Genomic DNA, 15,686 nt, shown 5'->3' with positions numbered 1-15,686 from the left:
TTTTGATAATACACATTTATTAGCAGGCTTACCCAATGTAATAACACAAGTAAAATAACAGAGAGAAAGAGAGAACTAAATAGGATTTCTTCAAAGTGTTTTTGGTGGGTCTTGAGATTCTGTCTCCGTGGGTTCTAGCACGAGAAGTTTGGAGAAGCTTCATAGAACTTGTGTGCTATTTCCAAACCCTCTGACAACATAAGACAGCTTTGTGTGAGCAACAGACCGATCCTTTTGTTGTCGCTGAAACTCCTTCCCTCTGCCAACTCTTATATCACCTTATATCATATATCATTCGCATTACCGCATAATTTTTTCATAATATTTGGGTGATCTATTACTCTACTCTTAGACTATTTTAACATAAATATACATTTAAATTAGCCAAATGACATGAAGTTAGTGTAGAGTCAAGCGAATCATTTTGAAATTGATAGTAAACCAGAACCATGTGAACATGTGTGAACTGAATGCAGATCCCAAAGCCACAGTCCAGCACTCTCTGGTCCTCTCTGAGTCTCAAAATACAAACCCTCCACACACTCTCTCACGCTGCTTGTCATGGTTGTCATGGTAATTTCCAATGCCCTGCTTCCAACACATTGCAGACTTTCTAAAAATAATGATCTCTAGTCTGTATTGTTTTTATTGTTTTTATTATTATTGCGCCTTTTTATCTCCGTCTCTCTCCCACTCTCCCACTGTCTCTCGATTTTACACTTTATTTAGCTTTTAGGGCAGATATAGTACAAGTGTTTGTGGCTTCTATTCTTTGGTATTCTTAGAAATATTCACAATTAATTATAAATCTGGAATCATATGCATTTCAAAGAGGAGCCTATTAAATAAAATAAAAAAAAGACTCAAATGGTGTTATATAGCAGTGGTGGATAGATGCTGATATTTTTGGAGGCACAGTTTTTGCTTCTTATATGTGAGGCAGAATATGCTTAGGCTTGACAGTCAGCCTTCAAGACATTTACAATGATGCAGTGTAATTGAATCCACAAAGCCAGTGAGCAGCTCTCGCTTCTGGAGTTTTGCTCCGTCTCATCTACTCTGACAGTGTCACATCAGAGAGTGCAAAGGCGTAAACAGTATTTCTTCATAACCTTCTGATTATTGGAACTGGGACATTGTGAAGAATAACATAAGACAAATGCTGTTTCTTTTTTCTTCAAGCCAGTGTGCCAGTGTTATATAAGGATCATCTTCAAGAAACCGTGTCCTCAAGACTTACAGTTGATATAACTAATGGGATTTAATTGAAATTTGTTTCATGCATTGGTTTAGATTTAACTCTGTAAAAGAAAAAAGGACATTTGAATTTGACCTGAATCGTCCCTTAAAGGGTTAGTTCACTCAAAAATGAAAATTCTGTCATTAATTACTCACCCTCATGTCATTCCAAACCCTTAAGACCTTCGTTCATCTTCAGAACACTAATTAAGAAATATTTGATGAAATCCGAGAGCTTTCTGATCCTGCATAGACTGCAATTATTTTTGTATTCTTTGCACACAAAAAGTATTCTCGTAGCTTCACTAAGTTAAGGTTGAACTACGGATGTCACATGGACTATTTTCACAATGTCCTTACTACCTTTCTGGGCCTTAAACATGTCAGAAGAGGTCAGAAAGCTCTCGGATTTCATCAAAAAATATCTTCATTTGTGTTCTGAAGATGAATGAAGGCCCTGAGGGTGAGAAATTAATGCCAGAATCATAATTTTTGGGTGAGCTATCCTTTTAAATGTCTTTATTTTAATTTATTGATTTATGCATTTTCAGAAGAATACTGTTTATTTAACATTGTTATTCTGTGAAATTTTCCGATTTCAAAATAAAGGGTAGTAAGGGAACACTTTTTTCAATCACATGAGCTAAGAGAAACCTTGGTTTGAAATAAACCAAGGTTTCTCTTCAGGTTTATATCAGGTTTTCATAATGTTTACAGTTTTTTCACATACTGGCCCTATCAATGGTTCAACTCTGTTATGTGTACAAAACTGTATACAGACTGCAAATAATATAGCATAGTGCAATGATATGTGCAAGACCATTATTAGACTTAACCCTACAAAAATAAACATACAATATAGGGTCAAAGTAAACTGTTTATTGTGATTATAAAAATATGACTTCCAAACTTATTAACAATGGTAGAAATAATTTTTACGGGTTGGACTTGGGGTCATTACGATAAATAAATAGCATAATAAATTTTAGTCATAGCAAGGCTGAAACTATACATATTTAGGATTCAGGGTCATTTAGAATTAGCCATGTAAAAATGTCACTATGTCTCTTAAAGCTAATGAAGTTCAGCAGTTATCTTTTTTCCAAATTAAATATATGCCACTGTATGCTGAGATCGACTTCTAATATTATAAATATGACAAGGAGATTTATAGAGAGATCAAATATATTGAAATGGAATCTCCATGCACTCATTTCCAGCAAAGACCCATATGCAAGATTTTCTTTATTTCTGTCCTTTATTACAAATAAGCTTCCAACACATGTTTACATAGAGCCTTGACTGATCCTGATTCTAGTTTGATTGGTGACTGGCTGAGGAATAAGGATGTACAGTGTAATTGAAATATAACTTTTTGGTTACTGAGGAGCCAGGTCATAACATCGCTGTTTAATATCAGCTGCTTCAGTGAGGTAGACATTGAGACAATTCAGTCACAGAATATCAAGAGAAAAAGCACAGAAGAAAACACTACACACACATGACACTTCAATGGTCAATAAACAAAAACTATCATTTGAAAATTTTGTAAACATTGCATCTTCATAAAAGATTCTCAATACTAATAAGCTAGTCATTCCATAAAGATAGACATCTTAGAGGTTATTGGAAAGCCATTAGGTGGTACATACATATTCAGAAAAAGAGGACAGTCTCAAAGAGAGAGAGAAATATATATATGTATTATATATATATATGTATATATATATATATATATATATATATATATATATATATATATATATATATTACACAAAAAGTAAAATAGTGCACCATTGAGCAATACATAAAAATAAATAATCATTCCACATACACATAAATATACAGAAAAGGCTAGTAGGTATTGTCATATAAAGTAACATGTAAAATGTAACATACCCGCAGTTTCAATATCTGTGACAGTCCTACGCACTTTGAAATACTTGGCCTGAACCATTTAAATGTAGAAATATCTCTTATATAAAGAGGACAACATTTCTACAAAGCTATTGAATAGCAGCAAAAAGGTTATCATCGCTTTGAACATTTTTCTATAGCTCATTATTATGGGAACAAATATTCTTATCTTAGATAAGAGTGTGTTTGTTCTTAACTTACAAGGTTGTAATAAGCCAACGAATGCAATTTACTATTTTTTAAAAATATTACTCACAAAAATTGCTAACAAAAATTGTGAAATAAAATTCTTATTAATGGCTAACACCCACTGGAGTCAGTTAGCATAAAGACTTTTTGACTATCTACAACTGTAAATAGGTGAACAAATCATCTAGTCACTATGATATAACAGTCACTGTACGTGAAGTAACAGTCTACACAAGTCTTTCGTAAGTAAGTCTTGGAGTAGAGTGCGTCGCGTGTAATCCCATACAATGGAAATGTAAACTTATGACATGGCACAGGTTTATGAATTAACAGTCTAAAAATCCCAAAAGCTATTTCAGATGTAACAGTTCTCGTCATTTACTTTCATCGCCAGAAATACTGTTAACGGTTGAAAAATATGGCAAACAACATTTCACATGAACATTTGGATGGTGTCAAAAAAATCATGCCTACTGATTGCTTATTGTCTTTGATACTATCATTTGGACCATATTGCCAAATACTACTATGTTCATGCGCAGTGAACATCACTAAACTTACAGTAAACTTAAACTACACATCACACAGGCAGCAGTATTAATTCTGTGTAATTTAGGGTTAAATTGTTGTGGCTTTAAAGGCCGTCATCTAAATTGATTCCAAGAGGCTTCAGAATAAAACTTTTTTCAAGTTGACCAAGCTCACATGGGCATGGTAAAATCTGTTTTACGCTCACATGAAACATCAAAACATTTAAGATAGTTGAAGGAAATACATTTAGCCATTACTATATGTACAAAGCTAATTTTGCTTTTGAAGTTTCAACCATAAACTATCTATGTCCTGCACTCTTAATAAGCCTACTTCAACCTCATAGGCTTCGTTATCTACAATCTCAGTTCGCAGTTAGACCAAGCTACCAAAGTTAGGACCATTCAGTGAACCAAATGAACTGATTTTCCCAGTGGTGGTCCCATATTCAAGCCCCTCACTCTTAGTTTGTGTAGAAGTTCGTTTGTGACCTCAAGGGTGTTCCAGTGTGAATCTCACGTCTAACTCCTTCTCAGTTGGACTTATGTTCGCCATTCTTGGCCCAGCCTCTGGTCATGGCTGATACCACGATGCTGTACATATTGAGCCAAGCCTGGCGCAGCGGTGTCGTGTAAGCCGAACCAAGGCTGGACTGAAGCATATAAAGCAGGGACTCTCCAACCACCTAGGGAACATGTGAAAGAACCCAGTCAATCAATCAATGGTCTGGAAAATCACTGTGACTCTCCTGAAGATCACTGTCAATCTCACTGTCATCTTTGACGCTTGAGTGTTATGGATTTAATTTCAGCCACCATAACTAAACCATGTTGGCATAGTGTACTCACAGTAAAGGATTGAGTCTTCACCCCAACTGCCTGGTGCTTCCTGCCCAGATTCAACAAGAAGTCCTCCAATGTATGTAGGTCATCAAGATGGCTCACAGCTGCATCGATCACTAACATCACCTGGACAAATGTATACAGTCGGTCTTGAGCTGGGTTTACATGGCTATAAACTCAGAAGTTGGGTCAAAGTTAGTCAAAAGAAAGAGTCATTATGGCCTAAATCAGGGGTGTCCAAAAATCTGGTAAATCCCCAGCCTGCAGAGTTTAGCTTCATCCTGTTCCAACACAACTGTTTGAATGTCTTGCTAGGTGTGTTTATTTGGGGTTAGAGCTAAACTCTGCAGGAACAGGGTCCTCCAGGACAGGATTGGACACTCTGGTTCTAAATGAACCATGTGGCTCTATGAGCAACAACCAAACAGATCAAAGCATAACTTTTGACATATAATGGGAGCAAATGCAGCTTTCAGGCAAGTTTGCTGCAGGTGGAGGATGAGTATTAAAATCTCCATCTAGATATATCCTTTACTCATTGTGAGGGACTTTTCAGTTACCGGCCTATCAACTACTTTACCAACAATGCCACACCAAGACTGTTTCTAAGTTCTACAAAAGCAAAGAACAGCCTTGCACTCTCATGAAGACTGGTCCTGCCTTGTCTCGTCACGTCCACCATCTGATTGGTTGAATTCTTTCATGAGACGTGTGTTCTGCCTGGAAACAAAGACGCCGTGACTCCAAACCCCCTCATGGAGCAACAAAGGCGTTTTGTTTACAACTGTGACAATCAATGCTTTTCAGGATCAACTAAATGCTAGATTTGCAAAAGTATATGAAATATGTAAAGTTTGCGGCATAGACTCTTTCAAATATGTCCAAGAGTTTTACAAAAGGATCTGTTATTGTCGGGACATTTTCACACCCCAAAACATTGAATGGCACCAAACAAAACTTGATTGGTTGCTTTACCTGTCAATCATATGGCCTCTTTCAGAGCTCCTTGGCCAGTCAAAGCAAATTTTGCATATGATGCATATGCTTGTTGCTCAACTGAGCGCCCCAACACATTTTAAGTACTACCACAATTTAATGCACAATAATTGACACATTTACTTAGGTTTTTTTTTGGGGGGGGGGGGTTATTAGAATTGAACATTGGCAGTTAATAATGATGTAGAGCGAAAACACAAGGACACAAGATCGCTTAAGAAAATGTATTGAGAAACTGCCCAAAAGTAGGTTCCTGCACTTTTACTCCACCAGTTGTACAGTTGACCTCTGACCTCACCTTGGTGACGTGCTCGAGGAACTCTGGGCTGGAGAGACATTCAGGTGCATCCCCACAGTTTGTGCTGTAGCTGAAGAGAGTAAGAAGTGCTGGATCCAGCTCAAATAACCTAACAAGAAATGTTACATTTAATCAGGCAGCACTACAAGGCAGTTCACTGACATGGATCTTCAACCACAATTGCTTATTTCACATTTCCTTAACAAGAAGGACAATTAAATTAGGCAATTTAAGCAATTTGATGATTAACAGAACAATTCACATCCTTTTTCCTTTGTAGCTTAAATCTCATTTTCTTTCAAATAAAGCCACTTTTATCCTTTATACCGAGTTTGAAAAGCAATACTCAGGAAAGTGATACTTGGTAGCATCTTTCTTTTTAGAAGGTGATTCTGATGAAAATGATCTTGCTGCTCCCTGTCGCCAAGCAACAAGTCAAGCCCCTTACTGAGCTACAGTTAGAGAAACAGAGAGTGGGAGACTGATGGAGAATGTTTGATGGATTTAAAGACATCACGCTTTAGTTTGTTTATTCAATTGCTATACCTTCATGATAAGTACAATCTGTAGTCATGGAATGCAAGGACACATTTTAATTGTCAATTATCGCATGACTAAGAACTATTTATTTGCTTAAAAATTCTAAAAATGTACTTACTTTAAAAAATAGTTCATTATTTTAAATGCATTGTTCATATATTGTCAATTATTGCATGATTAAGTGCTATTTATTTGCTTAAAAATTCTAAAAATTTATTTACTTAAAAAAATAGTTATTATTTTAAATGCATTGTTCATATATTGTCAGTTATTGCATGATTAAGTGCTATTTATTTGCTTAAAAATTCTAAAAATGTATTTACTTTAAAAATAGTTATTATTTTAAATGCATTATTCATTGCTGAATACAATTATTTTATTAAATTCCTATTTTGGACAAATGCATCTGTCCCACAAATGCAGTGTATGTGTATATGATCCGCACAGCTCTGCTTGCAACTTTCTAAATAAACATGCAGACTAAATTAAATAGCACTATCCCTTGCTACAAAACAGTTTTAGCCAGCGTGCATTGAGACTTGATATATTACCTCGTGAACATAACAATTCCATGTGGCACCTTGTTCTTCCCCAGACTCTCCCAGCTGTCCCGGATCAGACCTTTATCTTTTTCAGAGAGTTTCTCCATTGTGACTCTCAGTAATGCTGTGTTCCGTGGTCGTCTTTCACTGGTGTGGCATCAAAATATCTTCTTCTGTTTAAAGTAGGACCTCCCGAATTCCCATTTCCAGACTTCCAGAGTTCAGTCTTCCGGTATGACCCCCCTGTGAAGTGCCAACATTGCATATCATTTCCCAAGGACAAATAAGACTTGTCAGAGGAGTTTGCATGACGGTCTACAGGTTCAAATACTTAAAATTTACAATCTATTTGCAATGCACTGAAATACATTTTGCTGCAAATGCTTTCCAGCAGATGCTTCATACACTCAAGAAACCTAACTTAGCCCTGACTTTAAACAGAGTGAAGCTGACGTACCGTTCATCCACTGCTCTAGAGGTGACCTTCTTCTCTCAATGCCTTCGTCTGTCTTTCTCTGGCATTAGGATTTCTGTTTGTTCACTGCGTATATGTATATGTCAAGCCTGCTATCCTTGTGTTTGCTCTCTCTCTCTCTTTCTTTGTCTCACTCTCTCTCTTTTCCTCTTTGCTCCCCCCGCTCTCTCACACACATGCAAACACTCACTTTCTCTCGCTTTATCTCTCCCTCTATCTGCTCCCTCTCCCCTCTCTGCTGCATGCAACCTCATAGATGCTGCTTGATGTGCATGCAAACTAGGATGAGGAAACCTTATTGACAATCTCATGCATTTCAACAAAGACCAGTAACTTACAAATATTTGAATGTGTGTTATGTTTTTGTTCAATCACACTGTAACTGTCCTGAATGCTCTAACCCTCGCGTGCTCATATGGACAGAAATTAAGGACAGAATGGAAATATCTCTAATCTCCGCTGCTTCTACTAATAGCACGTTACGAGCCATAGCTCCTCCTACAGGTGAGAGTCTGGCCTTCAACAAAATAACAACACCTTCAGGCACTTCTGTATGCATACATAATCAAAGAACACATTCAAGGAGAACGACAGTAATCTGAATATACTGTTTTGTAGATGAGTGAAAGAACATAAATACTTAAAGTTCTTGTGCTTTTGAATAATGGCAAGGCGTCCTGCATGAGTTTGGTATTCATACTCACAGAGTTAGGTCAACTGCGTCACTGTATTCTGCTTAAAAACTTCTCTTCATTCTTTAAAAAACAGATTACATTTATTTCAAGTTTCGTGAAAAAGTTATTTCGTTTTATTTTTAAAACAATATGTTTACTTGCGTGTTACTGTATGTAGTACCAAATCCATCAGAAGAAATTAAGAAACCTATAATGTATCTAGTATATCTATATAACGTTTCTCAATGGTTATTTATAAGAATGTTGTATACTGAACATAAACTACTGTTCAAACTAGGGTTAGTAGATTTTTCTTCTCTCTCTCTTATGAAATTAATACTTTAATTCAGCAAGGATTAAGACAGTTAAGACATTAAGAACGTCACAAACAGTTCTTTCAAATAAATGCTGCTCTTCTGTTTTGTGTAGGTTTCTTGAGCACTGAATAATTATATTAGAATGATTTTTGAAAGATCATGTGACACTGAAGACTTGAATAAAGATGATGAAAATGTAGCTTTCCATCGCAGGCTTCAAAGATAGTAAAATATGTTGTAATAATAATAATAAAGTAATAATAAAGTTATTTTAAATTGTAATTCATATTTCAAAATATTGCTATTTTTACTGTATTTTTGATCATCTTATAGAGACTTGGTGGGAAAGTTCTTACAAAAATATTAAGAATCTTATCAAACTTTCAAATGGTTGTGTAAAGTTACAGTATGATGTCAGATAACTATGGAAGAAACTTTATTTTGACATTTTTAGTCGACAATTTGACATGCCTTGAACTTGAACATATTATGAATGGAAGGAATAGAAATTTTGAAATCATAATGTTGTAACCTGTGCATTTAAGTTCAATTAAACTCATTCAGCTTCGTCCAGCTTAACAGGATCATTCTTGAAAAATCTTAGTCATTCCCTATTTATTTTATTATGTTTTTTTCATGATTACATGTAGAAGAACAAATGTATTTGCATGGATTCCATGAATAATTAGCATCTTAAGTCCAACCTGATTCAGAGCTATATCTTTCATGTTATCAGTCTAAGGGACATTCGGTTGTGTCACTTGAAGATAGTGTGACAGGAGAGAGCCCAGTTGCCATGGCGACCTCGCAGGAGCGCTTGAACTTTCAGTTATCAGACACTTAAAGCTGAAGATAGAAGCTGTCACTCAAACGCAGCGTTCTGTCCTCCCTAAACGACTTGAGTGATGTGTGTGCATGAAACAGACCAGACAGACACTCAGTTTTGTCAGTCAGCTTTATGGTATCCACATATTTAACAGATATAAAAAAAGAAATGTCTTAGTATGATAACATTACCTCAACATATATATATATATATATATATATATATATATATCATCAGAATACATAGCTACTTTTGAATAGTCATCACTGGAGAATGAGACTCTTTTAAGTACCCTTTACTGTAAGCTACAAACAATGCATCCTTAGAATTACAGTTTAAAGTTTTTTGAACTTCTGATTCCATTGTTTCTGAAATCAATGTTTTTTAATTGTGGTTGTTGTTGTTTTTTGGTTAGCACAAGCTCAATATATTTTTCATGTTTTATTTTAGCGCATAAAATACATCAGATATACCATACTCGTGATTTTCTTAAACATTTACATGTCTTGAAATAGAATTACCCCGTGCCTAAATGGGACTACAGAGGTTGACTGGGATCACGCTGAATGTGTAAACTCATCTATTTACTAGTCCGCTTTTATAAAATTGTGGTGTTTATTGTATTCCTGCAAATAGGGGAAAGGTCCTCGAGCCTGGATTTGAACTTGGGACACTTTTAGTGCAATATGTCAGCACACTGCCCACGAGACTATCGGTGCCGATATAAAGTTGTGTTCATTTGTGAAGATTATCATGAATTATGAACTTCTGTTGTTAACAGGGCTGCATTTCTGCGATAATCCAAAAGGCAAGATTCTATTGGCTTTTTGTGTGGAAGAAACCAGTGTGATGCAAACTTTTGGATTGGCATAAAAAAATACAGCATCCCATCCTCCATGTTTTTTTCTTTTTTTTCCACTGACACACCCCAAGTCTGAGACTTGAGCTCTTAGAAAATCTAAACTTTCCATTCGTAGGATTTTGTGGTGATGTTCATATACACACAACCTGTAAATCCTTTCGAAATGATGCACCAAACTGCTACCAAATCTTGACCCCCTGACCCTCCCATTACCAGTAAAAGACATAATTCCAGTGTATACCAGTATAAGAATTGGAACAAAACCCTACTTCCACTTAAACCTCATTTATCCAAAACAAAAAAGGAATTTCCGAAACAGAATGAATGGGTATCATGAGGTGAAACTGGGTAGTCATCTTCAAATGTGCAGTTGACTCATTTAATTTTTCAGTTTCATCACTCTTTCAACCACTAAATATACAAGTTGTACAACAAAATAGACAAGACTTGCCATCATATTTTCACCAAAAGTTAAAATTTAGCCTTTAAAATAAACTGCATGCTACAAGGCTTGTTTAAAGTAATTATGTTCCATCTTGAGATCATCATGTAACAGCAAAAGCAGAAATTATGCTTCAAAATCTTTAAAATAACTAAGAACTTTCCATCCCTATACACAGAAACACAAATTCCTTTAATTCCTTAAAAAAAAACACAGAACATCCAACCAGGACTGAAGAAGCCAGTTGGAGTAAAAAGCTCTTGATGTGGCTAAATACACTAGCACAAGCTCTTTTTCCAATAGAGGATAAATGTTCAGGGCTGTTTACCCAACCAGTGCAATGACTCTCAAAATAACCTGACTTCAGGAATGAGAATTTCAGATGGGCCTTGTGCTAAAGAAGACTTCTCTTAGAATGATATTTGTGTACTCATTCAAATGGAGTTTAGTGAATAAAGCTAGTTGCTGTGACAGTTATAGTTCATAATTATAGCAGACGTTCAAAGCCACATTTAACAGACTCCAGGTGGAAGATGTGTTCGTGCCAAGACAAGGCTTCCCCAGTTTACTGTTTGCAAACCCTGAGGGTGCCCAACACCAAACCCAAGATCTGTTTCTGTGGTTTACAAGATGATTTAATGTGCAGTAAGTAGACCTCGAGCAAATAAACTGCTTTTAATATGCAGCTCATCTGGTTGCCAAGTGTTTTTTAGTTACTTATTCCTTTGTTGGGTCGGTAGCCCCCATAACATGCTTAGAATCATACAATTAAACCCGCTTTTGATTTTCTGTTTCATTAAAAATACATATGGAATTTATTGAATCCTTTCTCTATTGAACAAAAACTTTAACAAACAAGAGGGCTCAGCTCTATAAAGACCCACACTGATTCACTGGCACAATATACAGTACTAAAAAATAAAATCTGTGTTCAAGTAAATCATGCACATAACTGAAATGATCTGTCAACAATTTGTTGTCTGACCACAGTCTCCCCTGCACATATGGAATATGGATGAAATACGCTGGCCCACCAACCGTGTCTGTCAGCACAACTCTTCCCCTTTGGTTTCCACATTCTCTTCTTTTTCCTCCTCATTTGTGACACTGTCTTCCCCACTTCCTGCACTGTAAATAAAAGGATAGCAGAACAGCATGTATCCATATGTCTCCTACATCATATTTGCATGGTTGCTTTTTCGCCTTGCCAATGACAATAAAGCTGAAATAAACTCATAAAAAGAAAGATGTATAATAAATAGATCTTTTCATGTCAAAACCGCGTCTACTGTATTTGCATCGAGTTAGATGATTTTATTTTGATGGGTACGGGTCACACGAGAGTCATGCCAAATCGTTCATTAAAACTTGGATAAATACTTCAACACACTTTGCATTGAACAGATTTGTTTTCCGCTCTGTGATAATAATCACTGCAACAAAAAAAAAGAAGTGCAGATTAATTTGAAACCCCGTCGTTCATGTGTCTCCATACCTCTCCTGGGTTTGGCTTTCAGTGCTGTCATGATCCTCATCCGCAGACTCATTGTCCACATGGATGGCTTTATTTGTTTCTCCCTTTGATCTCACAAAATTTTCGTCCAGACCTGCTTGTTCCAAAGTATTCCTGTATCTGCGTTCAGCATTATTCTTGGCATTTTTCTGAAAGCATTAGGCATATGCATATGGTCAAATATAAAAGGTAGATTATTTGGAAGAAGAGTGGATTTTGGATATTAAGGCGTATACCTGTGACACCTGCTCAAACAGGTACGGGCGAGACGTTACTCTGGTTTTGATCTCCTTCAGCTCTTTCTGATAATCTTTCATCCTCTCCAGATCAGCTTGCCTACATTCACAACAACTCATAATCAATTATTGCATTCCTGGCTTGGCTGCAGACATTTATTTTTTTTCAAAGTGCTCACCGGTTCTGTTTGAGTTTCTCCTGGTAGACCTCTTTAAGACTTTTATGAGGGTCCATTGCCTTGGCTCTCATTGCTACTGCCCTGCTCATAGCTTGAGACTTGATTCTGTGCTCCTTCATCCACTTTGCATTCTCCTGCTCCTTCAGGTCCTTCAGCTCCAAAGATCTCCTGGGAGACAGATTATTCATCACTTGTCTAAAATTGCACCAAAAGAACATATGACTACTTTTATTGGTTTTAATGTTTTTATTCATTGACGGGCATCAGGCTCACCTTACAGCCACGGATCTCTTCCTGGCCGCATCTGTTATGTAAGTTGGAAGAGTGTCCATCGACAGTGATGTCAGGCCACCAAATGAACTGCTTCTCTTTAGATTCGTCTTGTCTCTAGATTTCTAGTCAAGAATAATTGCATGCTTAACAAAACACATTTCACGTAGGATTTGCATTAATTGAATCTAAACTGAATCATCTAGATAGAAACCTGTGGGTTTTCTGGGCTCCTGTGGCGTGGCTGTAGCGTGGATGTGCGCAGCTGGAAAGGTTTACAGTGAGTGACATCTCTCCTCTCTGCAGCCTCCATTGCCTTTTGTTGAAAGGCCTGGTAAAGCTTATCAAAGTCAGGCACGGTAGTGTTAGTTTTAGGTCTGAAGGACAGCTTCTGGTCCAAGTAACCCAGCATCTTGCTTTTGCTCTTCTGAGCACTGCGGGTCTGTCTATCTGAACTGTGCTCCTGTCTCTGAATGGGTGCTGAGGAGGCTTTCAGAGTCTCCTGAGCTCTCAGATGAATGCGAATCTTCCTTCGCTGCTCCTGCTCTGAACCGGCATCACATAACAACAGGTTTAGAAGGTGAGTAAATTAGGATGATTTAAATATTCAAATGAAACTTAAATTAGAACTTTAAAATTAAATTAAAGATTTAAACTTTATATCTTTAGATCTTTAGATAATAGATTTATAGAATTTAAACTTAAATTAAATTAAATTAAGTTTTTCTTTTAACATGTTACATATGAAGAGCTCAGATGCAAAAGCCTCTAAGGGCTTCTTTTTTTTGTAACATTTTTTTCTATAATTCTAGAATCTAATACTGTAATTGCCATTAAAGTGAAATGAACTGAATCTATAAATACAGCAGGAGCCTGCTCTTTCAAACTGCACTTGGAGGCTTTTGCATCTGAACTCTTCATACTGTGTTTAGTACATACAAGAGTGCATATAATAATTTGATTTTGATAAATAATCAAATAAATGCACCTCTCATTTGTTCAGAGAAGCTGGGGTCTAAGACCGCTTTCGGTATAGGTTTCCTCACACAAACTGGTTCTGTTTTTTCACTTTTATCAGCAGAGGCCGTCTCCTCCTTCAGCCTCTCTCGCTTCTTCTCCTGCTTCTTGTGGAACCTGAAGGGCTTCTGCGTGGTCAAGAGGAAATCTCTCCTCTGCTCGCGACCTTCCTTCCTCAAGCGCTCTTGTTCATGGATGAGGTCCTCATAAAGAGGCTTTGAGATGTGCTCAGGGACGGGAGCGACGCGAAACTGTTTCTGACACTCAGCCAGGTCTGCCTCCTCTTTGGCTTTCCGTGAATCCTGAGGGAGAGGCTTCCTCGGTCGCTCTGGCACTGTTCCCAAAGAATTAGTTCCAGTAGCTCTTGGTGCTTTAAATCCATTTGAGGTCAAATTCTGGAGAATCACCTTTGAACTACGGACAAGATTGGAAGACGTATGTTTCAGTACAAGATCTATGAGAACAGCGCTTTCAAATTTAGGATTTGAATTACCTGGGGTGTCTGCGATTCTCTGAGTTGGGCCTATCATGATGGCTGATGCTCTGCTGGGGTATTTTGGATTTCAGTATCCATTCGGTGCTTGAAGTGAGCAGGGAGTTCTGCAGGAGCCTCTTCTCCAGGCCATTCTGGTGCCGGAGCTCTAGTTTCTCCAGATGCTGCTTGCGTTTGGCCTTCAGAGCCTCCAAATGCAACTCAAGAGATACATCAGACTTATCCCTATCCTCATGACAGGACAGCAGGCTTTCCGAAACGTGCACATTGTCTCCCTCTTCAGATCTGGGGATATCTAAAGTGGGAGAGATCTGCACAGAAAAACTGTATTTAGTTTGTTCGTTCGATTAATGAATTGTTTTACGTTTGAAATAAGAAAGGAGCTGAACGACCAGCCAGCAAATTATAATTTCAAATATTGTAATTAAAAACACTATTTAAAATTTATTATGACCTGCTATGCAAGCGAAACTATATTTTGGAAATCTAATGTTACATGAAATATTTGTACTGAATTATATATTGTTATTGGACTGACTGAACAACGTCCATAGACAGCACTGATTTCCATGAATGTTTTGATAAATAATTATATATATATATATATATATATATATATATATATATATATATATATATATATATATATATATATATTACATTTTAAATTAAAATGATTAAAATTAAATTTGAATTAAATATGTTAAATATTTAAATATATATATAAAAGAAAATAACATTGTTATCAAAATATTGATGTTGTCTTTTGTTGTTGTTGTTTCTGAACTGTGTTGAAGGTCGTCACCAGCGTAAATGTTGTTACTATGGCAACCCCAAACGCGCATAGTCGAGTCGCGCTCTGTTTTCGTTGTTCGCCTTCGCTAAAAGCGATTCGAAATGAATGAAATTATCAATAGCAAATGCAGATTCATCAGTGTTAAATCGATAAATACACTGGAACATATCAGACGTGTTTTCATCTGAACTCAAACTCTGGTCCTCCACATCCTCTTCCGACATTAATTATTTTTTCTCACCATTGTCATCTGATCCGTGGTGTGATCGAGCCCGCTATGAGGACATAAGTGAAACACTCATCCATTAACTCAGAGAGATCAAGACACACTCCATCTCCCAGCAGGAACCGGCGGATATCGGGATCTCTGCGGCAGTGACAGTCTCCACCCACCGGCGCCTGAGCACCAGCACCGAGTCCTCAGTTTAAGTTACCACACTATGAGTTTATTCCGGGAACACTAGATACAGCACAGCATCTATTTCAGCAAAC

The 15,686-nt window shown here is 36.9% G+C and overlaps 2 protein-coding genes across 2 annotated transcripts; both read right to left on the bottom strand.

Moving 5' to 3' along the window:
* Positions 1-3,034: 3,034 nt before the first annotated feature.
* LOC113117078 (neuroglobin) lies at positions 3,035-7,838 on the bottom strand. The gene is made up of 5 exons (XM_026285481.1): positions 7,552-7,838; positions 7,104-7,337; positions 6,013-6,121; positions 4,725-4,844; positions 3,035-4,561 (listed from the first exon to the last, which is right to left on the bottom strand). The coding sequence occupies exons 2-5, from the start codon at positions 7,199-7,201 to the stop codon at positions 4,409-4,411; spliced, it is 480 nt and encodes a 159-aa protein (XP_026141266.1). The 5' UTR covers positions 7,202-7,337; positions 7,552-7,838; the 3' UTR covers positions 3,035-4,408.
* A 3,648-nt stretch (positions 7,839-11,486) lies between these two features.
* fam161b (FAM161 centrosomal protein B) lies at positions 11,487-15,607 on the bottom strand. The gene is made up of 9 exons (XM_026285476.1): positions 15,436-15,607; positions 14,399-14,709; positions 13,877-14,319; positions 13,103-13,434; positions 12,892-13,013; positions 12,619-12,786; positions 12,440-12,539; positions 12,186-12,352; positions 11,487-11,818 (listed from the first exon to the last, which is right to left on the bottom strand). The coding sequence occupies exons 1-9, from the start codon at positions 15,442-15,444 to the stop codon at positions 11,737-11,739; spliced, it is 1,734 nt and encodes a 577-aa protein (XP_026141261.1). The 5' UTR covers positions 15,445-15,607; the 3' UTR covers positions 11,487-11,736.
* Between the last annotated feature and the right edge of the window lie 79 nt (positions 15,608-15,686).

The sequence above is a fragment of the Carassius auratus genome, chromosome 17 (assembly GCF_003368295.1).
Source record: "Carassius auratus strain Wakin chromosome 17, ASM336829v1, whole genome shotgun sequence".
Classification (NCBI taxonomy): Eukaryota; Metazoa; Chordata; class Actinopteri; order Cypriniformes; family Cyprinidae; genus Carassius; species Carassius auratus.
The sequence above is the reverse complement of the archived record's forward strand: the minus strand, read 5'-3'. Positions and strand labels throughout refer to the sequence as shown.

Excerpts from the sequence above, each read along its gene's own strand:
- LOC113117078 (XM_026285481.1), bottom strand. The coding sequence starts at position 7,201 with ATGGAGAAACTCTCTGAAAAAGATAAAGGTCTGATCCGGGACAGCTGG. Across the intron at positions 6,122-7,103 it reads GGAATTGTTATGTTCACGAG|GTTATTTGAGCTGGATCCAG; the intron begins GTAATATATCAA and ends ATTTCTTGTTAG. Across the intron at positions 4,562-4,724 it reads TGAAGACTCAATCCTTTACT|GTGGTTGGAGAGTCCCTGCT; the intron begins GTGAGTACACTA and ends CATGTTCCCTAG.
- fam161b (XM_026285476.1), bottom strand. Across the intron at positions 13,014-13,102 it reads GGAGCCCAGAAAACCCACAG|AAATCTAGAGACAAGACGAA; the intron begins GTTTCTATCTAG and ends ATTCTTGACTAG. Across the intron at positions 12,787-12,891 it reads AAGAGATCCGTGGCTGTAAG|GAGATCTTTGGAGCTGAAGG; the intron begins GTGAGCCTGATG and ends TCTGTCTCCCAG.